This window comes from Petromyzon marinus, chromosome 8 (genome assembly GCF_048934315.1).
Source record: "Petromyzon marinus isolate PM22_M1 ecotype Great Lakes invasive population chromosome 8, UKy_Petmar_22M1.pri1.0, whole genome shotgun sequence".
Taxonomy (NCBI): domain Eukaryota; kingdom Metazoa; phylum Chordata; class Hyperoartia; order Petromyzontiformes; family Petromyzontidae; genus Petromyzon; species Petromyzon marinus.
In genome coordinates, this window is record NC_133674.1 from 4,744,305 (window position 1) to 4,765,008 (window position 20,704).

A 20,704-nucleotide genomic window follows, 5' to 3' on the forward strand; every position below is an offset into this window, starting at 1 on the left:
AGTCGTTATTGCTGGGCCGGTGCTCATTTACATTCCTTGTCCGCAGGAAACATTGGTTAGAGCTAAATGACGCCCGTTGTGTGCCGTTTAGCTAGATTTCTCAGCTTCCTCCCAGGATTGCGGGGTCAGATTTGCTCGCCCAATTACGTAAGGCCGTTTCAAGTTTTAATAGCAGCGCTATAACGGTCTGCGTTTTGGCGCCTGCCTTGTTACTCACGGCTAGCTGGTCCGGCGGTCTGTACATACACAAACCAGCCAGACCTTTTAACTGATTAGGAAGCCTGCCCATATTCGGCACGCACATATATTTTTTTTCTTTTCATTATGATGCACAGAGCACCACCGCCTTTTACTGCAGGCCTAGGGTTGGGGGGGTATAGTTGGGGTCGGGAGGGTGGAGGGGAGGGGAGCTAAAATAACCAAATTTGCCATGCAAGCAAAACCCACGCTTGCAGTACGTGACCACTTATTGTGTTCTCTGGATTAAAATTGTATTCAACAATTGCTGAGATTGTTGGTGAAAGGATGTTGCTTTTATCGTTCAATAAGGAACAGTTTCCTAAAAATCACAATCTATTATTATTTCATTGAATTTTCGGTTTATAGTCACAATTGAGTCGGGTTGAGGCGTGGAGGTTTTCTTCAACACATGTTAAAGGACTTGCACATTACAGATCCTGCGGTACATGCACACAACTCAGATGGAGGCAGCCGTAAAAGAGTGGCAGCGTTTGCATAACGTAGCCACTTGTGGTGAACAACACTTGTAGGTGCTCTATCCAATCTGGCTAACTGCCCTGATGGTTGGTCAGCGCGCAAAGGACACTGCTGTGCTGTATGATCTGTACATACTGTAAATTTGCGGCTGTAAAAATACGGTCCGAATTGTTGCACGAAGTGCACCGATGCGATCAACCCCCAATAAAGTTTCTGGTTTTTTTTCCACTGTTAAAACATAAAGGTGTTTTGCTATTGTAGCAAAATGTGGCACAAAAGCGCCAATAATACGATTCAAAGCCAATTAATCTCTGAACTTCCAAGACCGTCGTTGGAGTTTGGGACAGTTTTGCACACAAGTGGTTTTATCAGGATCTGTTGCAACCCTCAAGGACTGACGACGCCAAAGTAGCGGACTGAAGCCTGAACCAAGTGACATTTAGATGGTTTCTGTTTGAGATTCGCCTTCCAAGGCCTGGAAAAAAAAACCTCAAACAGTCGGCAATAATGCTACTCAAAGGACCGTCTAAAGGCAATGACATTCTCTAAATAAATTAAGAAACACGTCCAATTGCAGTGCACCTCATGCTGACACCATTAATTGCTGGAAAGTGGCTGGTGATGTTGGTATCCCAATAGGCAAACAATTGAAGTGGAAGCGCCCCTGTGGGGGTCCTGAACGCTGTCTACAGTCGAGACTCAGAATCAATGGGAAGTTGTCAAAATGCTGACAATGAGTCTAGAGTGCTGAATAATTTTTCTCCAGAAAGAACATCCAAGATGTGTCCATGCATGGCAAAGGGTAAGCATCAGGGAGTGAGACCTTGTTGAGACTACGGAAATCTACGTAAAACCACAGGAAGCCATCAGATTGACAAGAAATACTGCAGCGCCCCAAGGACTTGTGGACAAGATAATGATGTCGGCCTGTAACATCTCGCAATACTGCTTTTTTCACCTTGGCTCTATCACTTGGACTCGTTGTGTATGGGTTCTGACGAATGGGTGCCGCATCCCCCGTGTCTTCTTTATGACGCTCCATCAGTGTCATGCGTCCCAACTCATGGCACACAATGCTGGAATATATCACCAAAATCTCTTATTGGAGCTCTCAATTCCACTATTTGATTGACTGATAGCTCCACATTTTGCATTGAAATTACATCCATCCGTGAATAACCTATTCCTCTTGAGGTACTGTCAACTCCACATTAGTGTAGGATTGCCCTCACAGGGTGTAACAGACATTGGGCCAACGTAAAGCAAGAGTGTTCCTGCTTGTACGGTGGTGGCCGTGTCAGACGTGTTTTTAGAAGTTCCACAAACAGGCATTGATTACTGCGCAGAACCGTATCCGCACCTTGCCAGGGAATGATGGTTTGTAGCCACTACTGCTGTCAAAAAAAACAACACAGGTGTGTGTCAACCCGTGGAGTGCTGCTGGAGGAATGGTCAGTTTCTCTAACGAGGGCCTGCACAACAGGTACCTGGTCTTCCAAACGCCCCCTCATTTGCATTTAGTTTTTCCCAGGCTCTTTCAAATTACTCTGACCAATCTGATTTGAGTAGTTCTCCACCTTCCAATCAGATTGTGCGCCCTTCGTTGGCTCCCCTATGATGGCTCGACAATTAGAGTCGAACGCGCTATTTGAACTCACAAGCTGTTAGACCCCCCCCCCAGTGAGTACTGTATACATTTATTTCTTCATAGTATTTCAGTTTTCAGTTTATTTTTTTTTATTTTGGTATAGCCCTGTGAGTCATTCGGCTCTTGAATCGGGTGAAACCACAACAAACAATAACACGAACAAGAAAAATCTAAAAGTGACTATGTGACTGTGCAAACAGAAAATCCATGAAAAAAAACAGCAAAATATTCCTGAAAAAAGCACCGTAAACCAACGCTGTGTGCAAAAAAATCCCAGTGGGATGCAAGTCAAACAACAACCACAAAAAAAACTTAGATTAAGGCCATCAGTCTAACTCCGTACTACAACAAAACAAACATGTCCAAACCAAAACTTTTCGAAATCACCAAAAAATAAAGCCATAATTGCAATGTAACAGTGATCATAGGGACTGTGACCGAATTTTTACAATAAACTACATAAATAACATGTAACACCAAATCCTAGAGCCATAGCTGGCTGCATGAGTTACTCCACAACAACAGAAGCATCAGTCGGAGTATCAAATTTTTCAATGCCCCTTTAAGATCAGCACGCTAAATCAAAATACAGATAATACTTTGCAGCGTCATCCGGAGCGAAACATTTTATTTTATTTTATGCCTTATGAATAGCAGTGGCAGCTAGGGGTGTACAACTCCTCTAGAGCAGTTTTGAGAGAAGATCTCATTGGTAGCGATTCAAGTTGCAGTTTATTAGCAATAGCATTCCAGACCCTGGGGGCATCAATAGCAAAGGCCCTTCCTCCAGTTTTTGTACGGCAATAGGGAATGTGAAGCTGGTAAACGAGCGAAGACCTGAGGTCAAATTTTTTCTTTGAAACAGAGAGGAGATCCAGCAGGTAGTCTGCGGATTTTTTTGTAAGTACATCGTGAATAATAAGATCTGGTGCACAAGCCGTCGAACATTAAGAGATGTTAAGTTTGACCCAATGTAGAGATCACAGTGGTGAGTCTTATATGGGCAGTTCAATGTAAATCTTAAGGCCGAGTGATAGATGGAATCAAGCTTCTTCAGTACAGTACTTGGGGCTGATTTATACACGATGTCACAGTAGTCAAGTAAAGGCAGTATGGTAGCTTTTATCAATTCCAAACGGAACATTGGGGGGAAGCAGTGCTTGTGTCGATACAGAAAACCAATTTTATTTTTGTCTTTTTACCAATATAATCAATGTGATCTTCAAAATTCAGTTTTGAATCCAGGATGAGCCCAAGATACTTATAGATCTTGACTTGCTTTATTTGATAATTATTTAAGGAATGTAATTGGGGAAAAATAACTTCCTGCTTTAGTCCTGGTGAGAAGCATAACACCTTGGTTTTGGAGGTATTCAGGACTAGTTTAAGAGCAATTAGCTGATGTTGTAGTTTGTTGAAATCACCCTGTAGCTTAGCAATCACGTCATCTGGAGAGCGGCCAGCAGTAATCAGTATCGTGTCATCTGCAAAAAGATTTACCCTGGAATGATCCAGGTCAGTGCCCAAGTCATTGACATAGAGAGAACAAAAGGGGGCCGAGGATGGAACCCTGTGGAACCCTTTTTGTTATCTTAACACTGTTTGACCCTTAAACATTTGTGAATACAGTTTGGGTGAGAGAAAAGAGGTAATTTTGTAACCATTTTACTGCATTTTTGGAAAAACCGAGGCAACTTAGTTTACTAAGCAGGGTGTTGTGGTCTACTGTATCAAGCTTTGGACAGGTCTAGAAAAAGACAGGCACAGTACTGCTTATTATCAAGGGTACTGTAAATGTGATTCAGAGAGTCTAATGCAGCAGATGTGGTGCTGTATTTTTTTTCAGAACCTAGATTGTTTTAGATGTAGTAGATTGTTGGTGGACAGGAAACTGCTAATTTGGTAGGTCAATTTTTCAAAAAATTTCATCAACGGGGACAACATTTAGATAGGTTGGTCGTTATTTGGATCATCTTTATGAAGTGGACAGACATAGGAATGTTTCCATTCTAGAGGAACTGACGCTTCTTTGATGGAGAGGTTGAAAATATGGGCTATAGGTTTGTATATTAGGTGACCAACAGTTAGTAGAGCAAAGACGGGAATACTATCTGCTCCGGTAGAGGAGGACCCTTTGAGGTAGGACAGTTGTTTCAGAACATTACTTTCGTGGATTGACTGGAAACTAAATTCGTTTAATGTTTGGACAGGGGTGTAGGAATTTGCATGAGCAGGGGTGACTCCCAATACATTATCAAAAAGATTACCAGCTTCAGAAAAATGAAGGTTAAAATTGTCAACTATTTTTTTGGGATCTGAAAAATATTCCCCATTTCGATTAAGCTCAACGGGCAGATTGTCTGTTTTGGATGCCTTTTCGATACATTTGATTGTTTTCCAGAAAATCCTGACATTCCCATGTGATTCCAGGAGAGTGGAGGAAAAGTAGGCATTTTTTGCATGCCGTATTTTTTTTACGCATCTATTCCTTAAAATCCTGTATTCTAGCCAGTCATTGACCAAATTACTTTTCTGAGCACATGCCCAAGCCTTGTCCCTAGTTTTCATGAGCTTTGTAATCAAAGGATCAAACCATGGTGGGCGGTTGCCTTTAATTTTAAATCTAACCAACGGAGCATGTTTGTTAAGAATTTGGAGAAATGTGTACCTGAAGGTCTCCCAAGCCGTAGTCAGGTTGGGGATATCACAGACCTTGTCAGTATCCTAGTGAAGCACATCATTAGTAAATGCCTGAGTGCTGAAGTGTCTCATAGAGTGTTTCTCAACCAATTTAGGGGGGGGATTTGGGTCTGGCTGATGATCTCACCCCAAAAATGAAGGAGTGATCACTAAGGTTATTACCTAGAACACCAGTCAGTGTGAAATTGTGAGGGGAATTTGTCAATAGGACGTCAAGCAGAGATGACTGTCCCGGATTTTTTAGGTTGGGTCTTGTGGGGACATTTATTAATTGAAACAGATTAAATTCATCTGCAAAATTTGTGGCCACGGCCGGCGGGTTTAGCCAATTCCAATTTAGATCACCCACTAAAACTATTTCACCTTTAGGGAGGCTCCCAAAAAAGCTCTCAGTGCAGATGCAGCTTCAATATCCTTCCCACTAGGCGGTCGATAGCAGTACACTACCAATATCTGTTGATTATTTGGGAGAGTTATTCTGAGAGCCAGACCTTCAAAACAACATTTTTTAAACAAGGAGTGAGCTGGTGAACATGCAATAGTATTACAAACATAGATGGCAATTCCACCTCCTTTAGGTCCTCGGTCAAGCCGAAAAAGGTTGTAGTTGTCAATCGCAATCTGCAAGTCTATGACGGCAGGAGTGAGAAATGTTTCTGTTAGGCAAAAAATGTCTGCGTCAAGATTCGCCACTTCTAGTTTTAATTGACTTAATTTAATCACAAGCCATCTGATGTTGACATGTAGAACACCAACACCTTTCCTGCCAGAAAAATCTACAGAATTATACGAGTTCCTGGATAGGGGTTCACCTCTCGGTTTCCCTTACAAAATCCATGTGTCTAACGTCACCTACTTGCTTTTGGTGCATTGCTTATTATGTTTGCATCACAATTTCACTCGCAGGCTGCGCTAAATGCAGGTAGGCGTGCGTTGCATTTTGCGCACTCTGTTCTTGGGAAAAATGTTCGTCCACAATTATGAATAATAAACCATTTCCCTCATCTCCTTTCCTCCCCTCTCTCTTAACATGTACAGATACCCAGTGACTGCTTCCCAATAAGAATTAGACGTGCAACAACAACTCAACCGAGAAGGAGCACCAGTATTTCCGTCCTGGGCTGCACTTCTGCCGCACAGAGTGTCACTGGGAGCTGCAAGGTTTCTGCTGGAGGTTTGCCGAGGAGAAGATGTGGGTGTGGTGGAGAGCGTGGAGCGTGGGAGCCGTCGCGCTGGCCGTGCTGGCGCTGCAAGCCACAGGTGTGCCCCGGAGGGAGATGCGCACGAACGTGTCAGGGAGAACCGGGAGTGGGAAGCCCGCAGGCGACACCAACGCGGGGAAAGTGGGGCCCCTTTAACACAGCTCGCTCCGTTGTCTCTCTCGTTTATAGCCGCTGGGTAAGCCGGTAGCATATTGTTTAATGGTTACCACTGTGCCCGGTGGATAGTTGAAGTACCCACAGCTGCCCCTTCGTTTATGCAGAGTGTATGTCAATGTATCTCTTAATGGACCAACGAAGGAGATTTTCATTTCCTGGAGTCACGAGCTGTGAAATCAGCTGTGCACTGGGATATGAGCAACAGTATTCCCGCGAATTCGTAGCAACCATGAGGTACGTGGCTCAGGGTTTCAGAGCACTGAGCCGACACAGCTGAGGTCCTGGATTAAAATCTGGGCATCTGCTGTTTGTGATTAAACCATCATCTTCAGTGGAGCTCAGTCCAAGTCTGAATGTAATAGTACATTTGGTTGGCGTTGGCTAGGACGCGTGTAACGGGTGGCCATGACTCAGTTTTTTGTAGGGCGTGTTTAACGGGTGCCGTTGGCTTGGACATGTGTAATGGGTGGCGTTAGCTAGGACGCGTATAATAGGTAATGTTGGCTAGGACGCGTCTAACGGGTGGCGTGTCTCTGCTGGTTGTAGCGGCCGAGCGGCCCGACAGCCTGCTTTTGGGAGCCGGGGCCAAGAGCAAAGCAGATGGCAAGAAAGACACGGCCGGGACTGACGACGGAGAGATCCCAGAGCCGCCCAGGAACCTTCTGTGCTACTGCAGCCAGCACTGCCCTCCGGAAAGTGTCAACAACACCTGCAGGTGAGGAGTAGCACTGGGCACCATGGGCCGTGCGATCCTCACGTCAAACACGCCACAGGTTCCTTTAATTCGCCGATAATGTCTTTTTACGGCCAGGTGTATAAAGAAACGCTTATACATGATAGGACGGCCGTTGGGCCATCATGCGCCGCTCTGCGTAGCTTCTGTCGGTGGGAGAGTCGATTATTTGTGATAAAAAGTCACGTTCACCTCATGTGCAGCTTACTTTGAAGCTCAGTCATTTAGGTATGAATCGCTTGGTTACACGAATGAGCATACTGATTTTAGGTATTCAATTATAGATTTCTGAGTCTGAACACCTTGTAAAGTAGGGAACGTACTTACAACCGCCTATAAAACCAGTTATGGCAAGCGTAAAATCTGGTTCTGTGTAGTGGATGATTACATTCATAACACGTGTTTTATATAGACACTTGAAAAGGTACTCGCATGAGTAAAGTGGTTGCCTTGGAGATGAGTTGCCAACTTTACAAACCCCTACACGGGGTCCGGCAGATGAAAGAATGTAATGTCAAAGTGAGGTGAGGTCTGCGTTGGCCGCGTTGACCCCTTAGCCTGACAGTGACAAACATTGTCACTGCTTGATGGATTCTCTGCAAGATACGGGAGCTCTCCTCTCTTATGGATGAGCTTTCTCCACCTACCCTAGTTTCCCAAACGTAAAATATTCCATAATTGTCTAACTGTCCACAGTGCCTGAAACTGAGTCTTGAGACTCGGTGAGACTTTCCTGGATAAGTAGAGCCATTCATTTTTTCCAAAAATATTTTTTGTTTCACGTGTTATGAGCCTAGCCAACGATGTTTTCACCTATATAAATACTTTCCAATAGTAGGCCATTGTGTGCCTGCGTAATGGTCTAAAATTTGCCAAATTTGAAAATTGCCTGCCAATTACTCAGTTGGGATTACACAAATAAAACAGCAACCCTTGACTTGGAAACAACTGCAGACTGTGTCTGTGAAACATATTGCGCCTTCCGTCGTGATGGTGCTGCGCTTTTAGCACGGCACAAACACCACACGTGCTCAATTATAACTAATTGTGTGCCGACATCAGGGCGAGCGGCTACTGCTTCACGATCGTGGAGGAGGACGACGCCGGGGAGGTGATCACAACGGCCGGGTGCATCCAGCGCGAGGGCTCAGAGTTTCAGTGCCGGGTGAGAGCCTCCTCCTCGTGGCCCCCACGGAAACCATGGTGCCATCGCCCACGCAGCAACGCCCCGTGCCGCAGCACGCAGCGTTCAGCCGATCCGTGTAGACAGTTGGCACGTGATGCTTCACCTATCCTGTGATTCAACGAATTGTAATAATTTGGGACCACAATTCAACAATCCGTTTTTAGTTACGAACAAAATGTGCAATTATGTAATTAGTTTTTCAGGTTTTCATTCGGGCCAGCCAACACTGCTTCGCCCAGCCTCTTGCCCTCCTCCGACTCCCCCGCAACCTCCAGTATGTGCGTACTGATGTCTTCCTCCTAAACAATCGTCATGCGTCAGTAGGCGCCGAGATGTTAAGATGGCTGCGCCACTCCAAAAATAATGCCACCAAAAAAAATAACATTGAACCAGACCAGGAGGCGTGCCAGGACTTTGAGCCCAAGCCATTATTGTTTTGCGCCTCGACGCCCATTCCGAGCAGCATTTTTAGTGAAGTTCTTTTTGTGGGCCCCATTTGACAGGACTCCCCCAAGTCCCGGTTCCGCAGGACCATCGAGTGCTGCGTGGAGGGCAACTACTGCAACAAGGAGCTACGGCCAACGCTGCCGCCACCTGGGGCCTCCATCGGTGAGTGTACATAGCAACATTACCCCTAACTCCTCAACCCACATGCTTGCCACTCGGGCGGTTACAACATTCTTGCATGCCATTTTATTTGCTGAAATGAGGGCACATCGCGAAAGTGAACTAGCTATGATAATAATAAAACTGACAGTAGTAGAATCTGTATTTCTGCATTTGTGGATTTATTAGCATTGTGCCCACTTGTGTGTGAGTTTGCTCTGGGTTTTAAATTTTCCTTCCACCTACAAAATTATCACTAAAGAATTGGTATCTTGAGACTCAATAGTTTCCTGAATAGGTAAAGGACTGATTATATTGTAAGTTGTAAAATAAGAGCTGTATTCATCTTAAACAGAAGGAAAAAAGAGTTGTACACGTATTCATGTAGTGAATTTAGCAGTGCTCATGGGCAAGCGTATTAGTCGAATTTGCATTGGCACTAGCCAAACTATTTTAACTCGCCATGAACGTCACTATATTATTAATATTGTTTTTTACGATTACCATCAGATGCTGTAGGCAATCATTGTGTTGCATCTCGGGTTACAATTTCTCTTTTGTTCCCTGCCATTCTGATGTTTTTCCTCCTCGTTCTGTTTGTGTTCCCTCCTATTGGCTTCATTGTTTTGTGGTGCTGCGCTTGTCGGGAAAATTTCGGGCCCCGTTGACCCGCGTGCCGCCACCGCTGTACCGTCAGGTTTCCTGGACTCGAGCGTGCACCGCCTGGCCCTCTTCATCTCCGCTGCCATCTGCTTCATCGTCCTTGTCATTGTCATCGTCTTCATGTACTTGCGGTGAGGGCCCCCACCCCGTCTCTGCTCACCTTGATTTTGGCTTCACAACTCAATAGGAGTGAAAATCCATTCATCCTCTCGATTGCCGCGTCATCGAGTTCAGTCAGCCTTTTCATTCCGCCTTGTAGCTGCGCCGTAAGGGGCAGCTCTCCACAGTTTGGGACGGCTGTGTGTTGGGAATCTCTGCAGTCACGCGTGGTAAGCACGGCGACCACCAGCGCAGTGCCGAATCAACCGCAGCCACACGTCAGACTCGTAAGCCTTCTCCGAGACAATCTGCCTATTTGTGGCCTGTGTAAAGTCGTAACTTTTTTTTAATGATGATGCCGGTCTGTTCCGAGTCCTGCCACCGTTGACTTTTGAATGTGATGGAAGGCAGTTGCTGAGCGATGGGCACGCGTTGATCCTTTGCTTTTGTCGCGATCGCTTCGGTGGGTTTGCACAATGTCGGCACGTGTGTTTTGTTTTTGTTAGCCATTGATAACGCTTGTGCGGTCACGTGGTCTCCTCTGCATGCGTGCGCGCAGATACAGGCGCCAGGAAGCGAGGCGCAGAGGACAGAAGTGGCCGGAGCGCGATGAGCTCATCATTCCCCGCGGCAACACCCTGGAGGATCTGCTGGAGGAGTGCCAGAGTTCTGGCAGCGGCTCTGGGCTCCCCCTACTGGTATCTACTCCGGCTTCACACGCTCAAAGTTACCCACTTGTAACATGACACACAACTCCAAGGAATTGAAAATCTGCCCATCCCATCAGGCATTTGTTTCCTGCCCTTCATGTATTTTCCTCTTGTGATGGGCTTCCTCATCATTTAGAGAAAGTGTTGGATTTGTCTGTTTTGCTTTCCTGTTGAAATACTTGTTTATTATTATTATTATGAATATTGAGGACGGGTTACTAAATTACGTGCGATTAAAAACCTCCTCGGCCCTCTCCGCAGGTGCAGCGGACGATCGCGAAGCAGATAGCGCTGGTGCGGGAGATTGGGCGTGGGCGCTTTGGCGAGGTGTGGCAGGGCCGCTGGCGTGACGAGACTGTGGCCGTGAAGGTTTTCTTCACCACCGAGGAGGCCATCTGGTTCCGCGAGACGGAGATCTACCAGACGGTGCTCATGCGGCATGAAAACATCCTTGGTAGGCGGCAGAGTTGCATCACGAGGGCACTCCTCGAGGTCGCTCACAAGGCTTTGCTGTAACTACCAAAGCTTCACAATCGTGTGCACCGGCGCAGGACCCTCGGCTTGGGTGTCCAGCGACGGATAATAATTATTGTCCTGTACGGGTAGTACAGGACAGTCAAAATCGAGTTATATAATGTAGTGTGCAGCACCTTGTTCATTGAAGGCCTCCCCATTCCCGCACCTCTGATTAGCACGGTTGGCTACGTATAGTGCGAAAGAAGTTCAAGATACATACGTGTCAGTCGTGCAGGATTTTTTTTTTAACATACTGCATCGTACCGGTCAGTGTGGGTTGGTGAAAGAGAGGGCCAGAACTAGTTAATTTATCATTGACTGTGGATGTGAACTGTGGCAGTGCTCATAGCGCAGTGTGCTAACCACTGTGCCACTGCTCCCTCCAGAGTGTTTTATACAACACTAATAATAAGAGTGGCAGGGGTGGCCTTAATGTTCGGTGAGATAAAATAAGTGAGGTTGAGATACTATGGAAGTCTGGTGAGAATGGGATCTCATTAGACTGTGGAGAAAAAGTCTTCGTAATAGAATAATAGGGGGAAATAAAGACGTGCTATAAACAACAGAGGTTGCGTTGTGCCAAGGAGAATTTCAAGAAAGGTGGCGTGAGATACAAACACATGGCGGGGATCTCTTAGAAGTCATGGAAGATGCTGACAAAATAAATTGACCCTAGGTAAAGCTAATACGTGGATAAATTAAAATACAGTGCAAATGTTAAGGTGTAAGATGAGGGATTGACTAGTGTTGGGTCCATCACGCAGGCTTCATCGCAGCCGACATCAAGGGCACCGGTTCGTGGACCCAGCTGCTGCTGGTGACGGAGTACCATGAGAGCGGATCGCTGCGCGAGTATCTGCGCTCCTCCACCGTGGACGGCCGCGGCGCCCTGCGACTCGCCTACTCGGCCGCCTCGGGGCTGTGCCACCTGCACACCGAGATCCACGGCACGCGCGGGAAGCCAGGCATCGCGCACCGGGACCTGAGTTCACGCAGCCTGCTGGTGAAGCGCGGAGGCACCTGCGTCATCGCCGGACTTGGCCTCGCGGCCAAGTACAACAGGTGGGTGCACTCCGGGGCGGTGGCCGCTAGCTCCAAGTACTCGTGACGGCCGTGTCGTAGCTGTCAACCTTGAGAGGCGCTCGCAAACAGCATTTTCCTAAACAATCAACACGGCAATATGGGGGGGTCCTTTGTGTTAACTAGTTATTCGTGTGTTCAGCGTGCTACGGGTGCTTGTGGTAGTGCTGGTGATTGGTATAGATTGTGGTGGTGGTGGTGGTGGTGGCGGCTATGGTGTGTCAAGGTGATGGTGATTACTGAAGTGCTCATGATGGTAATTGCTGTCAAAAGGTATGTATGTTGATCTTCTTTGGCCTCATGCTCCTCGCAGTGAAACGAACGACGTGGACCTGCCGCCGACACCGCGGTTGGGGCTGCCCCGGTACTGCGCCCCCGAGGTGCTGGACGAGCGACTGCACAAGCCCAACTTCCAGGCCTACCTCATGGCCGACATGTACAGCATGGGGCTCGTCCTGTGGGAGGTGGCGCGCCGCTGCGTGTGCTCTGGTGCGTGTACTTGCCAGCTGTCACAGACCTCATGTGTGCCGGTTTGTGCATTTGTGGGGAACGGTAGTGTAGCGGTTGGCGCGCTGCGAACCCGGTGACCCAAGTTCGATTCCCACTCACGGCCAACACCAGTGACAGTGATCTGAACCGGTCCTGGGCCTACCCTAGGTCGACTCAGCCTCAAATGGGTACCCGGTGCAATGTGTAAACATTGCCAATGCAGAGACAAAGGTGGCCGGGTGTGGTGCTGGCCACGCACCCTCTCGTTTTCCTGTGCCAGCCTTCAATAGTGCTCACTAACAGCACTTGCCCCACCAGTTTAAGATAAGGCTATACGGGGGATCTTTGTCTTTTTGTGCTGATGGTACTGACCCGGCTGGTGCCGTCACATGTCGTTGCTCCGTGCAGGCACGGTGGAGGAGTATCAGCCTCCCTTCCACGACATCACCTCGGCAGAGCCCTCATACCAGGAGATGCGTGATGCCGTGTGCGTGAAAAGGTTGCGCCCCCTGCTGCCCAACCGCTGGAACTCTGATGAGGTGACTCCTCCGCTACCTGTGTCTCATAAACCTTCGCATACGCAACACAACATGCCCCTAGTCCATGGCCACTGGGATGCATACTGCACCAGCCAGTGGCTTGAACTAGGTTCACAAGCTCAGCTCACGTTTCCATAGCAGCCCTACCAGGCCGACCTGACACCAAGCAAGCTTGGGAAATGAGCTTGGGAACACACTTTGTCTTGGATGCTCCACGTTTGTTTTTTTTTACCTGGGTCACCTTGCACCAATCTTAACATCACAGGGTCACCACCGATATTGGATGCTTCATCCGTGACATCACTCGCATTGTTTAACCTCAGGGTTGTTGTAGTGTTATGTACAAGAGAATACATTTACAAACAATCTGACAAAAGTCTCGCCTAACCCCCAAGCTTCAGTTAAAACCTGGGAGTTGGAGCACTGAGCTAGAATCACTGACATAGCTCCCCGGTTCTAATGCGGGCAGCCACCTGTGATAAATCTGGGTCCTCAACTGTAGCAAGTTGCGATGGTCTCAGCCCGATGACCAATGGGCTTTATAAAATCACCTCACATCACCGTGCGTAAGCCGTTCTCCATTACGCAGCGCTGCAACGTGCCAGGTTACTGAGCCGTGCTACGTGTCCATCTCCCCCCCCTCCCGCACGCACGCAGGTCTTGCGGACGCTGGCGAAGGTGATGGCCGAGTGCTGGGCCCACAATCCGTCGTCGCGGCTCACCGCCCTACGCGTCAAGAAGACCCTCGCAAAGATGGCGGAGGCACAGGATGTCAAGATCTGACGGGCCACCTCCTCTGTGCATGCCGAGGAAACAAAAACAATAATAACCTGATTAACTTTTAAAAGCTAAACAAAGCAAGAAGATTTTTTTTCCCGTGGTTTTAATATTTAAATATCTAATAGTTGGCATTTTCTGCACGATCTCAAGCGGAGGGCAAAAGACATTTTACGTTGAAGCATTTTTTTCCATCAGCAAAATGTTGCCGTTGAAGCCGCTGCCCATTGTGTGTGGTCCAGTCGGTACATATCTGCGAGTTGATCATGTGACAAAGCACTGACACAAACTGCGGTGAAATAACATTTGCTTTTGCTCGGCTCTGCATTTGTCCACTGCTGGATGTTCAAGGAAAACTGTGCTTATTTTGAATGAAGTTCTGCCTCTGCAAGTTCCTTTGCGATAAAAACAAAAAACCCAACATTTGAGAGATACCACGAAGACGGTGAAGATGGTGGATGAATCCCAAAGTGGTGCCTGCCTTTCAGTTGGTTTGGTGGCCTGACTTCCGCCGCCGATTAAAGTCATAGCCGTGCTGGAGAGGTTACTTCGTGCAACTCAGTTGTGCTGGTGTGTTCGCAGTCTCGTCACAGTGGAGTATTGTTTCAGGCACTAGTGGAAACACCTTGGGCTACAGGCCTGTATGGTGACTCAATGATTTATTCCCATTTTCTTTTGTGTAGCCTTTAGATTGTTCTACAATGCCTCGCTGTTTATTAACTTCCTCCGTAATCACCGCAAAAGCCTGCAAACTTCCGAAAGAAGAAACATCGATCATTGGAAAGTCATTCAAAAGTTCTACTCCGTGACATCGAGTGAACCCCGAACCCATTCTGGGTTTTGTTTAATTCTTCCACAGCACTGTAAACAGTCAATTGTTTTTATCGTCATTGCATCGAACGAAAACTCCCTTCTGAAAACTGGAAATGGACCTTATACTTGAATTACATTTTCCTGGTCATGCGTTTTAAGGCCATTACAGACGTCAACAAAGAGCTCGGGTTTTGTGTTAACACCTTCAAGCCGAGTAGCCGCGTTTCGTATTTCCTGCCAGGAGTTTGGCGATGACAGCTTCGTGTTTGGCCTGTCATGTGGAAAACGTCATTCGACATAACTTGTGAGGTGGCATTCAGTGAAAAAAAAGTGCTGCAGTGTTTGTGTTTTTTATTGAAAATTTTTTTTTCCATTAGTGAAAAAACACGTTTGCTTTCAACATGGAACACTTGTCCTGAAATTGGTGTTAGTCGATGTGAGAGCTCGAATGGCACTGGCAGTGGGATTGTTCCAGCAGCTGTTGTCGGTTTACTGGCCTTTAGTAAGGCCGATTGACCTCTCCAAAAGAGGTTTTTTTGTGTTAGATCGCATAAATATAAATGTGTTGTTAAACCCACCACCACCCAACACAGTCGTTACTAGTTCAGCACACAGTAACGAATTGGCATGTTTTGTTTACGTGACAAACCTTACTAATTGGCTGTGTCGGGTGGTGGCGAGTTTAACAACACATTTATGCGATCTCACCCAAACACCTCTATTATAGATAATAATTTTGGTCGCGAAAGCCTGTGTTAAACTGAGTGACCTCTGTGTGCGCACCAGGTAGCAGCCCGCTCCGGTGGCAACGTAAACTAAGCGGGTGCAGTCACTCTCCTTATAAACCTTCGGCACGAAATATCAATGTGTGTTCGAGGCCCCAGACATTTAAATGATTCAGTGAACTGTTGAACTTTGCATTTGAGTTCATTTTATTTGTTTCAAACATGATCCCGTTTTGCCGGTTGCTTAGCTGTTTTACCAGGTCGATCCGTGGTGCGTGAGCACAGCAACAACAAAACAACAAGTGCATCGATATTGCAGAGAACGAGTTACTACAGGGTCCCTTCAGGAATATTGCACAACTAACACAGGGGGTATTTAATGGTCGTAAACAAAACACGTGAAAATATTTAAAAAAATCTTGAGCAGGAGGGCACCAGAAAAAAAGTAGGTGCAAGTAGCAAAGTTTTTGAGCAAATTGCATTTTAATAGGAATAAGGAGGCACTTGTGAGGCTACAGGAGTGAGTTGGAGGAACCGAGTGGTTACTTATGTAATTGTTGGGTTTGTTTTAAGAGGACCTTTATGATGAAAACAGCCCATTGATGGTCTCTCCGGGTATCCAGGGGAAAGAGGTTTGCGTGAATGTACAGGTGGCAGTGATAATTTCTATAGGGCGCTTCGAGAGCAAAATGGAGATCGGAGTGATATGTATGAATGTTGAACTTCGGCACCGTACGTAGCCAACCGTGCTAATCGGATGTGTTGGATGTAATGGAATGAGACGTTTTAATGTAGATTCAGAAGCTCGGCAGTAATAGCAGTGTGTGCAACACAGTACCAACGCACCAGCGCTTAGCACCCTTCTTGCCAAACGATTCATCTTGAACTGGATTGTGAAAGAAAAGTGTGTCGTGGTCTCTTGTTATTTCAGATTGTTATTGTGCTAACTACCCTGTTTGTGTGTATGTACGTATATATGTGTTTCTGCTTTTCTCTTCAATCTGCTTTTGTAAACTTACGTTCGAGTGTAAAATGTTGATGATATTGAATTGGCACTTGCTTTGCATAATGCATTGTCCTTTGAGCTCCTTTGCTCGACCCTTACAAATGTCAACATGCACACACAGCGAATAATGCGATACGATATGAGTAGCCTGCGATGTCGAACTCCGCTTACAGCCACCCCATCCTGGAATTAGTGCAGTGAGTGTGTGCGTGCGTATATGTGCCCACATTGTAATTATACTATTCAATGCCGTCAAGTTAACAAATTATTCAGTGTCTGATCACAAAGGTCAAGCAGATTCAACATGCTCGTGAGCTTCAGTTTTTCATGAAATCCCTCAACATTGCCTGGCAACTCGTGCTCAGTGCTCTGAAAGGGAACCTATCCTGCAGCAAGCACCGTGGTCACATCACCACCCCTGCTTAGTGGCGCGTGGCGTCTGCTCTCGATTCCCGTTGCTGCTTTTGTTGTTGCGTCCTTAATTGCTCGAATCACCCACCACGTGACCACGGTTTAAATTAGGTCCCCGCGGTGGAAAATTGCAAACTAATTCCCAAGTTTACTTTCACATGCAACACGCAATGGTACTCTACGCTATTAAAGCTAATACGTTTGTAAGACGGGAATGAGAGCGAAACGGAAATGCTTACCTTGGCCCCCTGCTCCTGTAGCCCATGCATGCGCGGGGGGACAAACGCAGAGTCGGTTACCGGCTCCGGGAGCGCCGCAGGGCCTTCACGCCCCCGCGCTCGTCTGCCAGGCATGAATGAGAGCACGCCACGTGGTGTTGTATCATGTACATAGGACTTGTATTATTTTATATAGAGTTTGTATATTTTTTCACTATTGGTTTATAGTTCGTATAACAGTTTGCGTAGCTGCATTTCCAAAGACCGAGGTGGGAGGGGAGGGAGGGTGGAATTTCATAGTTGAAAAGAAGCACGTTGGCCATTTGTTAAGCAAACCTCTCGGTGACATCTCCTGATTTGATGTACTATTAAGCGGTGCACACGTAGGCGTGTTTTCGCCGAGTGTTTTATACCAATCGTGTCTTGGGAGTTTCTCAAACTTGAATCCTAAGTCTCATCCTGGTCACGTTTGGTTATCAATATTTATCAAATCAGACGTCAACATGCCCAATTGCATTAATGCCACCACACCTCGCTATTACTTCTGCCAGATCCTTCAGCTCTTTCAAATCCAACATTTGACTGCAGATGTCTGTTCTTCCAGTATCCTACTGAAGGAGTTTTCCCTTGGTGTGTACCACAAAGGTTTGCTGGGTTGAGATTTTGCTGGGTACATTTAGTACTATGCATATTGCCTTATATACAAATTAGGCAACTGCACTCTCTACACGCTCCTGATTGGTCATGAGGAAAATAATTTGGATATGTGGGTCATGGGGAGGCACTAAGAGGGAGTTTGAGAGTCACAAAATTACTTTTGCTGAAAAAGGAGTGACTAATATAGAATTGTCCAGTGTGTGTGTGTATACAGCAGAAGAGAAAGTAATTGCGGAACGGTTGACTGATTTTATATGTGAATACAGACCTTGTTATTATATTCAGCGTTGTATTGAGTTCTTTAAAATAAAGCATCAAGCATTGGCGTTGCTAGCTCATGCTTAGAAAGTGCATACCGTTTATTGGAAAAAAAATATACCTTCTTACAAAAGCATAACGTTGTCCATGATGAGCATTAATCCGGCAGCTCTGGTGCAGTCACTGGGTGTCAGAGTACAAATCCTTTATTGCCTAAGAGCCGTAAAGTTCCAACGTATCTTTGCAGGCACAGTGCTCTCCTTTGTTACGGCTGTATCGTGAGGGGTGGTCTTATTGGGATATACTGCACCAGCACTGTGCGATATGCACTTGTTTTGAGTGACCAGCCACGAGGATAACCAAACAAATCTGATGAGATTTGAGGCAGGGCCTGCAGGCTGATCCTCTTTTTGGCTAAAATGTTCTGGTGTCTCCATAAATGGCATCACCGAGGGCGTTGTGTTGTGCTCATTTTGTCAAGATGTGCATTTAGCCCCGAGTCTATGAATGTATATGTCCATTAACATTGGACACCCAAAAATCACTCTGCTTCTACAAACTTGAATTGATGGCTGATCATTTTAAATGCCTTGAGCAGCAGGGCATCGGGTCTGAACCACGTGACAATGCAGTGCCTGTACGTGGGCCCTGAACAAAGCCTAGTGTCAAAAGCTTCTAAATCTCAAAATAGAATTTGCTTACATTTCAGACGTTCCAACTTATCCCTGGCAATGATTGTTGCATGCGAGCTGACGCTAATGAAATCAACAAGAAAGAAATACAGCTGAATAAGTTGATTTACTGTGGTTATTATGGTTTGCTCATCTGGAGGTGTGTAGTGATATCTGGATAAATGATGTCAACGTACTATTGCTTGAATATTAACCCAACACGTCAAAACGTCATCTCTCGCTCCACCAGTCAGCTCTTCCTGTTGTTATCCATTATCGGTCGTGTCTGACGTTACATTAATTTACCTTATGCAGTTTTGCTTTGATGAATATTGGGTGATCATGTGACGATGACTGTACTTGCAGTGGAGCGGAATGGAAGTTCAGATTTGAGCCTTTACCCCCATCTGTTATCCCCCTTTCAACTACAGCTCCACACTTTAAACTTGGCTGCCTTTGGATCTTTAATTCATTGCCTTTTTATGCTGCCTCAAGTATAAAGTAAATGTTTTAACATGAACCATTACCGGACATATACAAACGATATATCCCCCCCCCCTCCTTCTTATGAATATGTTAACATAGAAAAGCAACACGTTACGTTGGGCCCATACTGTAATTACTCTGCTGTATGAATAGTATTGGAATATGTTATACGCCGTGTAAAATGCGATGTACAGTTCCGTGCTCACGTTGCTCATGAATCTCCGTGTGTGTGAAGTCCGAGCTACTGGTGCCCGCTTGCCTTGGCATCATTTACACCCCACGTGTGAGTCGCCTGCAGACTGTTATTTGACATTACCCTTAATTTTTGTTTAGTTTTTTAAAAAAGGATACTGTAATAATAAATGTTTGCTCATTTTCTTTTGACCCCCCACGTGCATCTATTATCTGCTGATGAGAAGTGATAGAGAGGAGTAAGAATAATGAGGGTACTGCATTTTAGGATGTTTTCCATTAACGAGTGCTTGGCGAATTGGAGGGTACCAGAGTACCCGGAGAGACTGCCAAATATGGGAGGATCAAACTCAAAAGATCCGCACACAAATTAAGAAATTCCTGTACAGCCGAAGCAAAGCCACTTGGTATTTCCATTCTCTCGTCTGAGTACTAACCAAGTGCAAGTCAGTTTAACTTCCCGGAGGGAACGAAATCTGACACATTCTGGGTGATTCTTTTACATACGTTTGTCAGTCCGCTTGTGAATGATGACGTTCATTTGCCACGGTTGAATTGTTGCAAGCGGCGCAATGTGTGCTATGAGCCACCGACTGTGGACACCGCCAGTAGCGGCCGCCTTGAACAGTACAGACAGTCCTCGACTTACGAACACCCGCACTTACGAACCAGCTTCCATGACATTTGTTTACTTAAAACGCGAGCTCTCGCTTGCAAACTGAACCATAGCACTATTATTTTGTTCAGCTGAGCGATCCTCCGCGAGATGTAAATTAGTCAGCCGCGTGCTGGGCGTGAGTCTTCGTGTGTGTACATTTAAATATACAGTAGATTACTGTATTCATACTTACGAACCGTTCCATCTACGAACGGGTCTTCGGAACGAATTGTGTTCGTCAGTCGAGGACTGCCGCCTGCTGGGCGCTCTGTGAATGAGCGACGCGGCTGGGGTCGCGCCTCTCTCTCGAGTGGCCACCACGGGGGGGAGAGGCAAGCGCACGGATTGATTGATCGTGGTTGTGACGGAAGCAAGCGCAGCGATGTCCAGTTCAGATCAGCACCGACGCAGTGTTCTAGTTTACAGTCCTGAGCCGCTGGTGGAAATTCCACATTCCTACGGCGAGCTGAGCAACAACATGGATTCATAGTCACAAGCCATTCTAAACAGTTGTAATTTTACCATTCTCAATCGACCGTTGTATGATGGCCCTTTTCAAGTTTAAAGTTTCATTTATTAAGTATAGCCCTGTGAGCCATGCGGCTCTTGAGTCGGGTGCAACCGCAGTAAGGGTTGTTGGTGAAATTGAAACTCGCCGCTGATGTTATCCGTGGCCGAGAATCGAGCTCGCAATCGCGTGCGACCAACCATTGCACCACCGGAGTGACGGCGCCAAGAGTACCGTACAACTTGATCTTCCCCCCACC

The 20,704-nt window shown here is 46.4% G+C and overlaps 1 protein-coding gene across 3 annotated transcripts in view; it reads left to right on the top strand.

Moving 5' to 3' along the window:
* LOC116940150 (bone morphogenetic protein receptor type-1B-like) overlaps positions 1–19,465 on the top strand; it is a 55,336-nt gene extending 35,871 nt beyond the window's left edge. For all 3 annotated transcript variants that reach the window (XM_032949464.2, XM_032949462.2, XM_032949463.2), the window contains exons 2-12: positions 6,104–6,325; positions 6,991–7,159; positions 8,240–8,342; positions 8,867–8,972; positions 9,667–9,763; positions 10,291–10,429; positions 10,703–10,895; positions 11,722–12,019; positions 12,351–12,526; positions 12,935–13,065; positions 13,723–19,465. In XM_032949464.2, coding sequence (XP_032805355.2) covers positions 6,256–6,325; positions 6,991–7,159; positions 8,240–8,342; positions 8,867–8,972; positions 9,667–9,763; positions 10,291–10,429; positions 10,703–10,895; positions 11,722–12,019; positions 12,351–12,526; positions 12,935–13,065; positions 13,723–13,848 — 1,608 coding nt within the window. In that variant the 5' untranslated portion in view covers positions 6,104–6,255 and the 3' untranslated portion in view covers positions 13,849–19,465. The remainder of the gene's footprint in view (positions 1–6,103; positions 6,326–6,990; positions 7,160–8,239; positions 8,343–8,866; positions 8,973–9,666; positions 9,764–10,290; positions 10,430–10,702; positions 10,896–11,721; positions 12,020–12,350; positions 12,527–12,934; positions 13,066–13,722) is intronic.
* Positions 19,466–20,704: the final 1,239 nt, after the last annotated feature.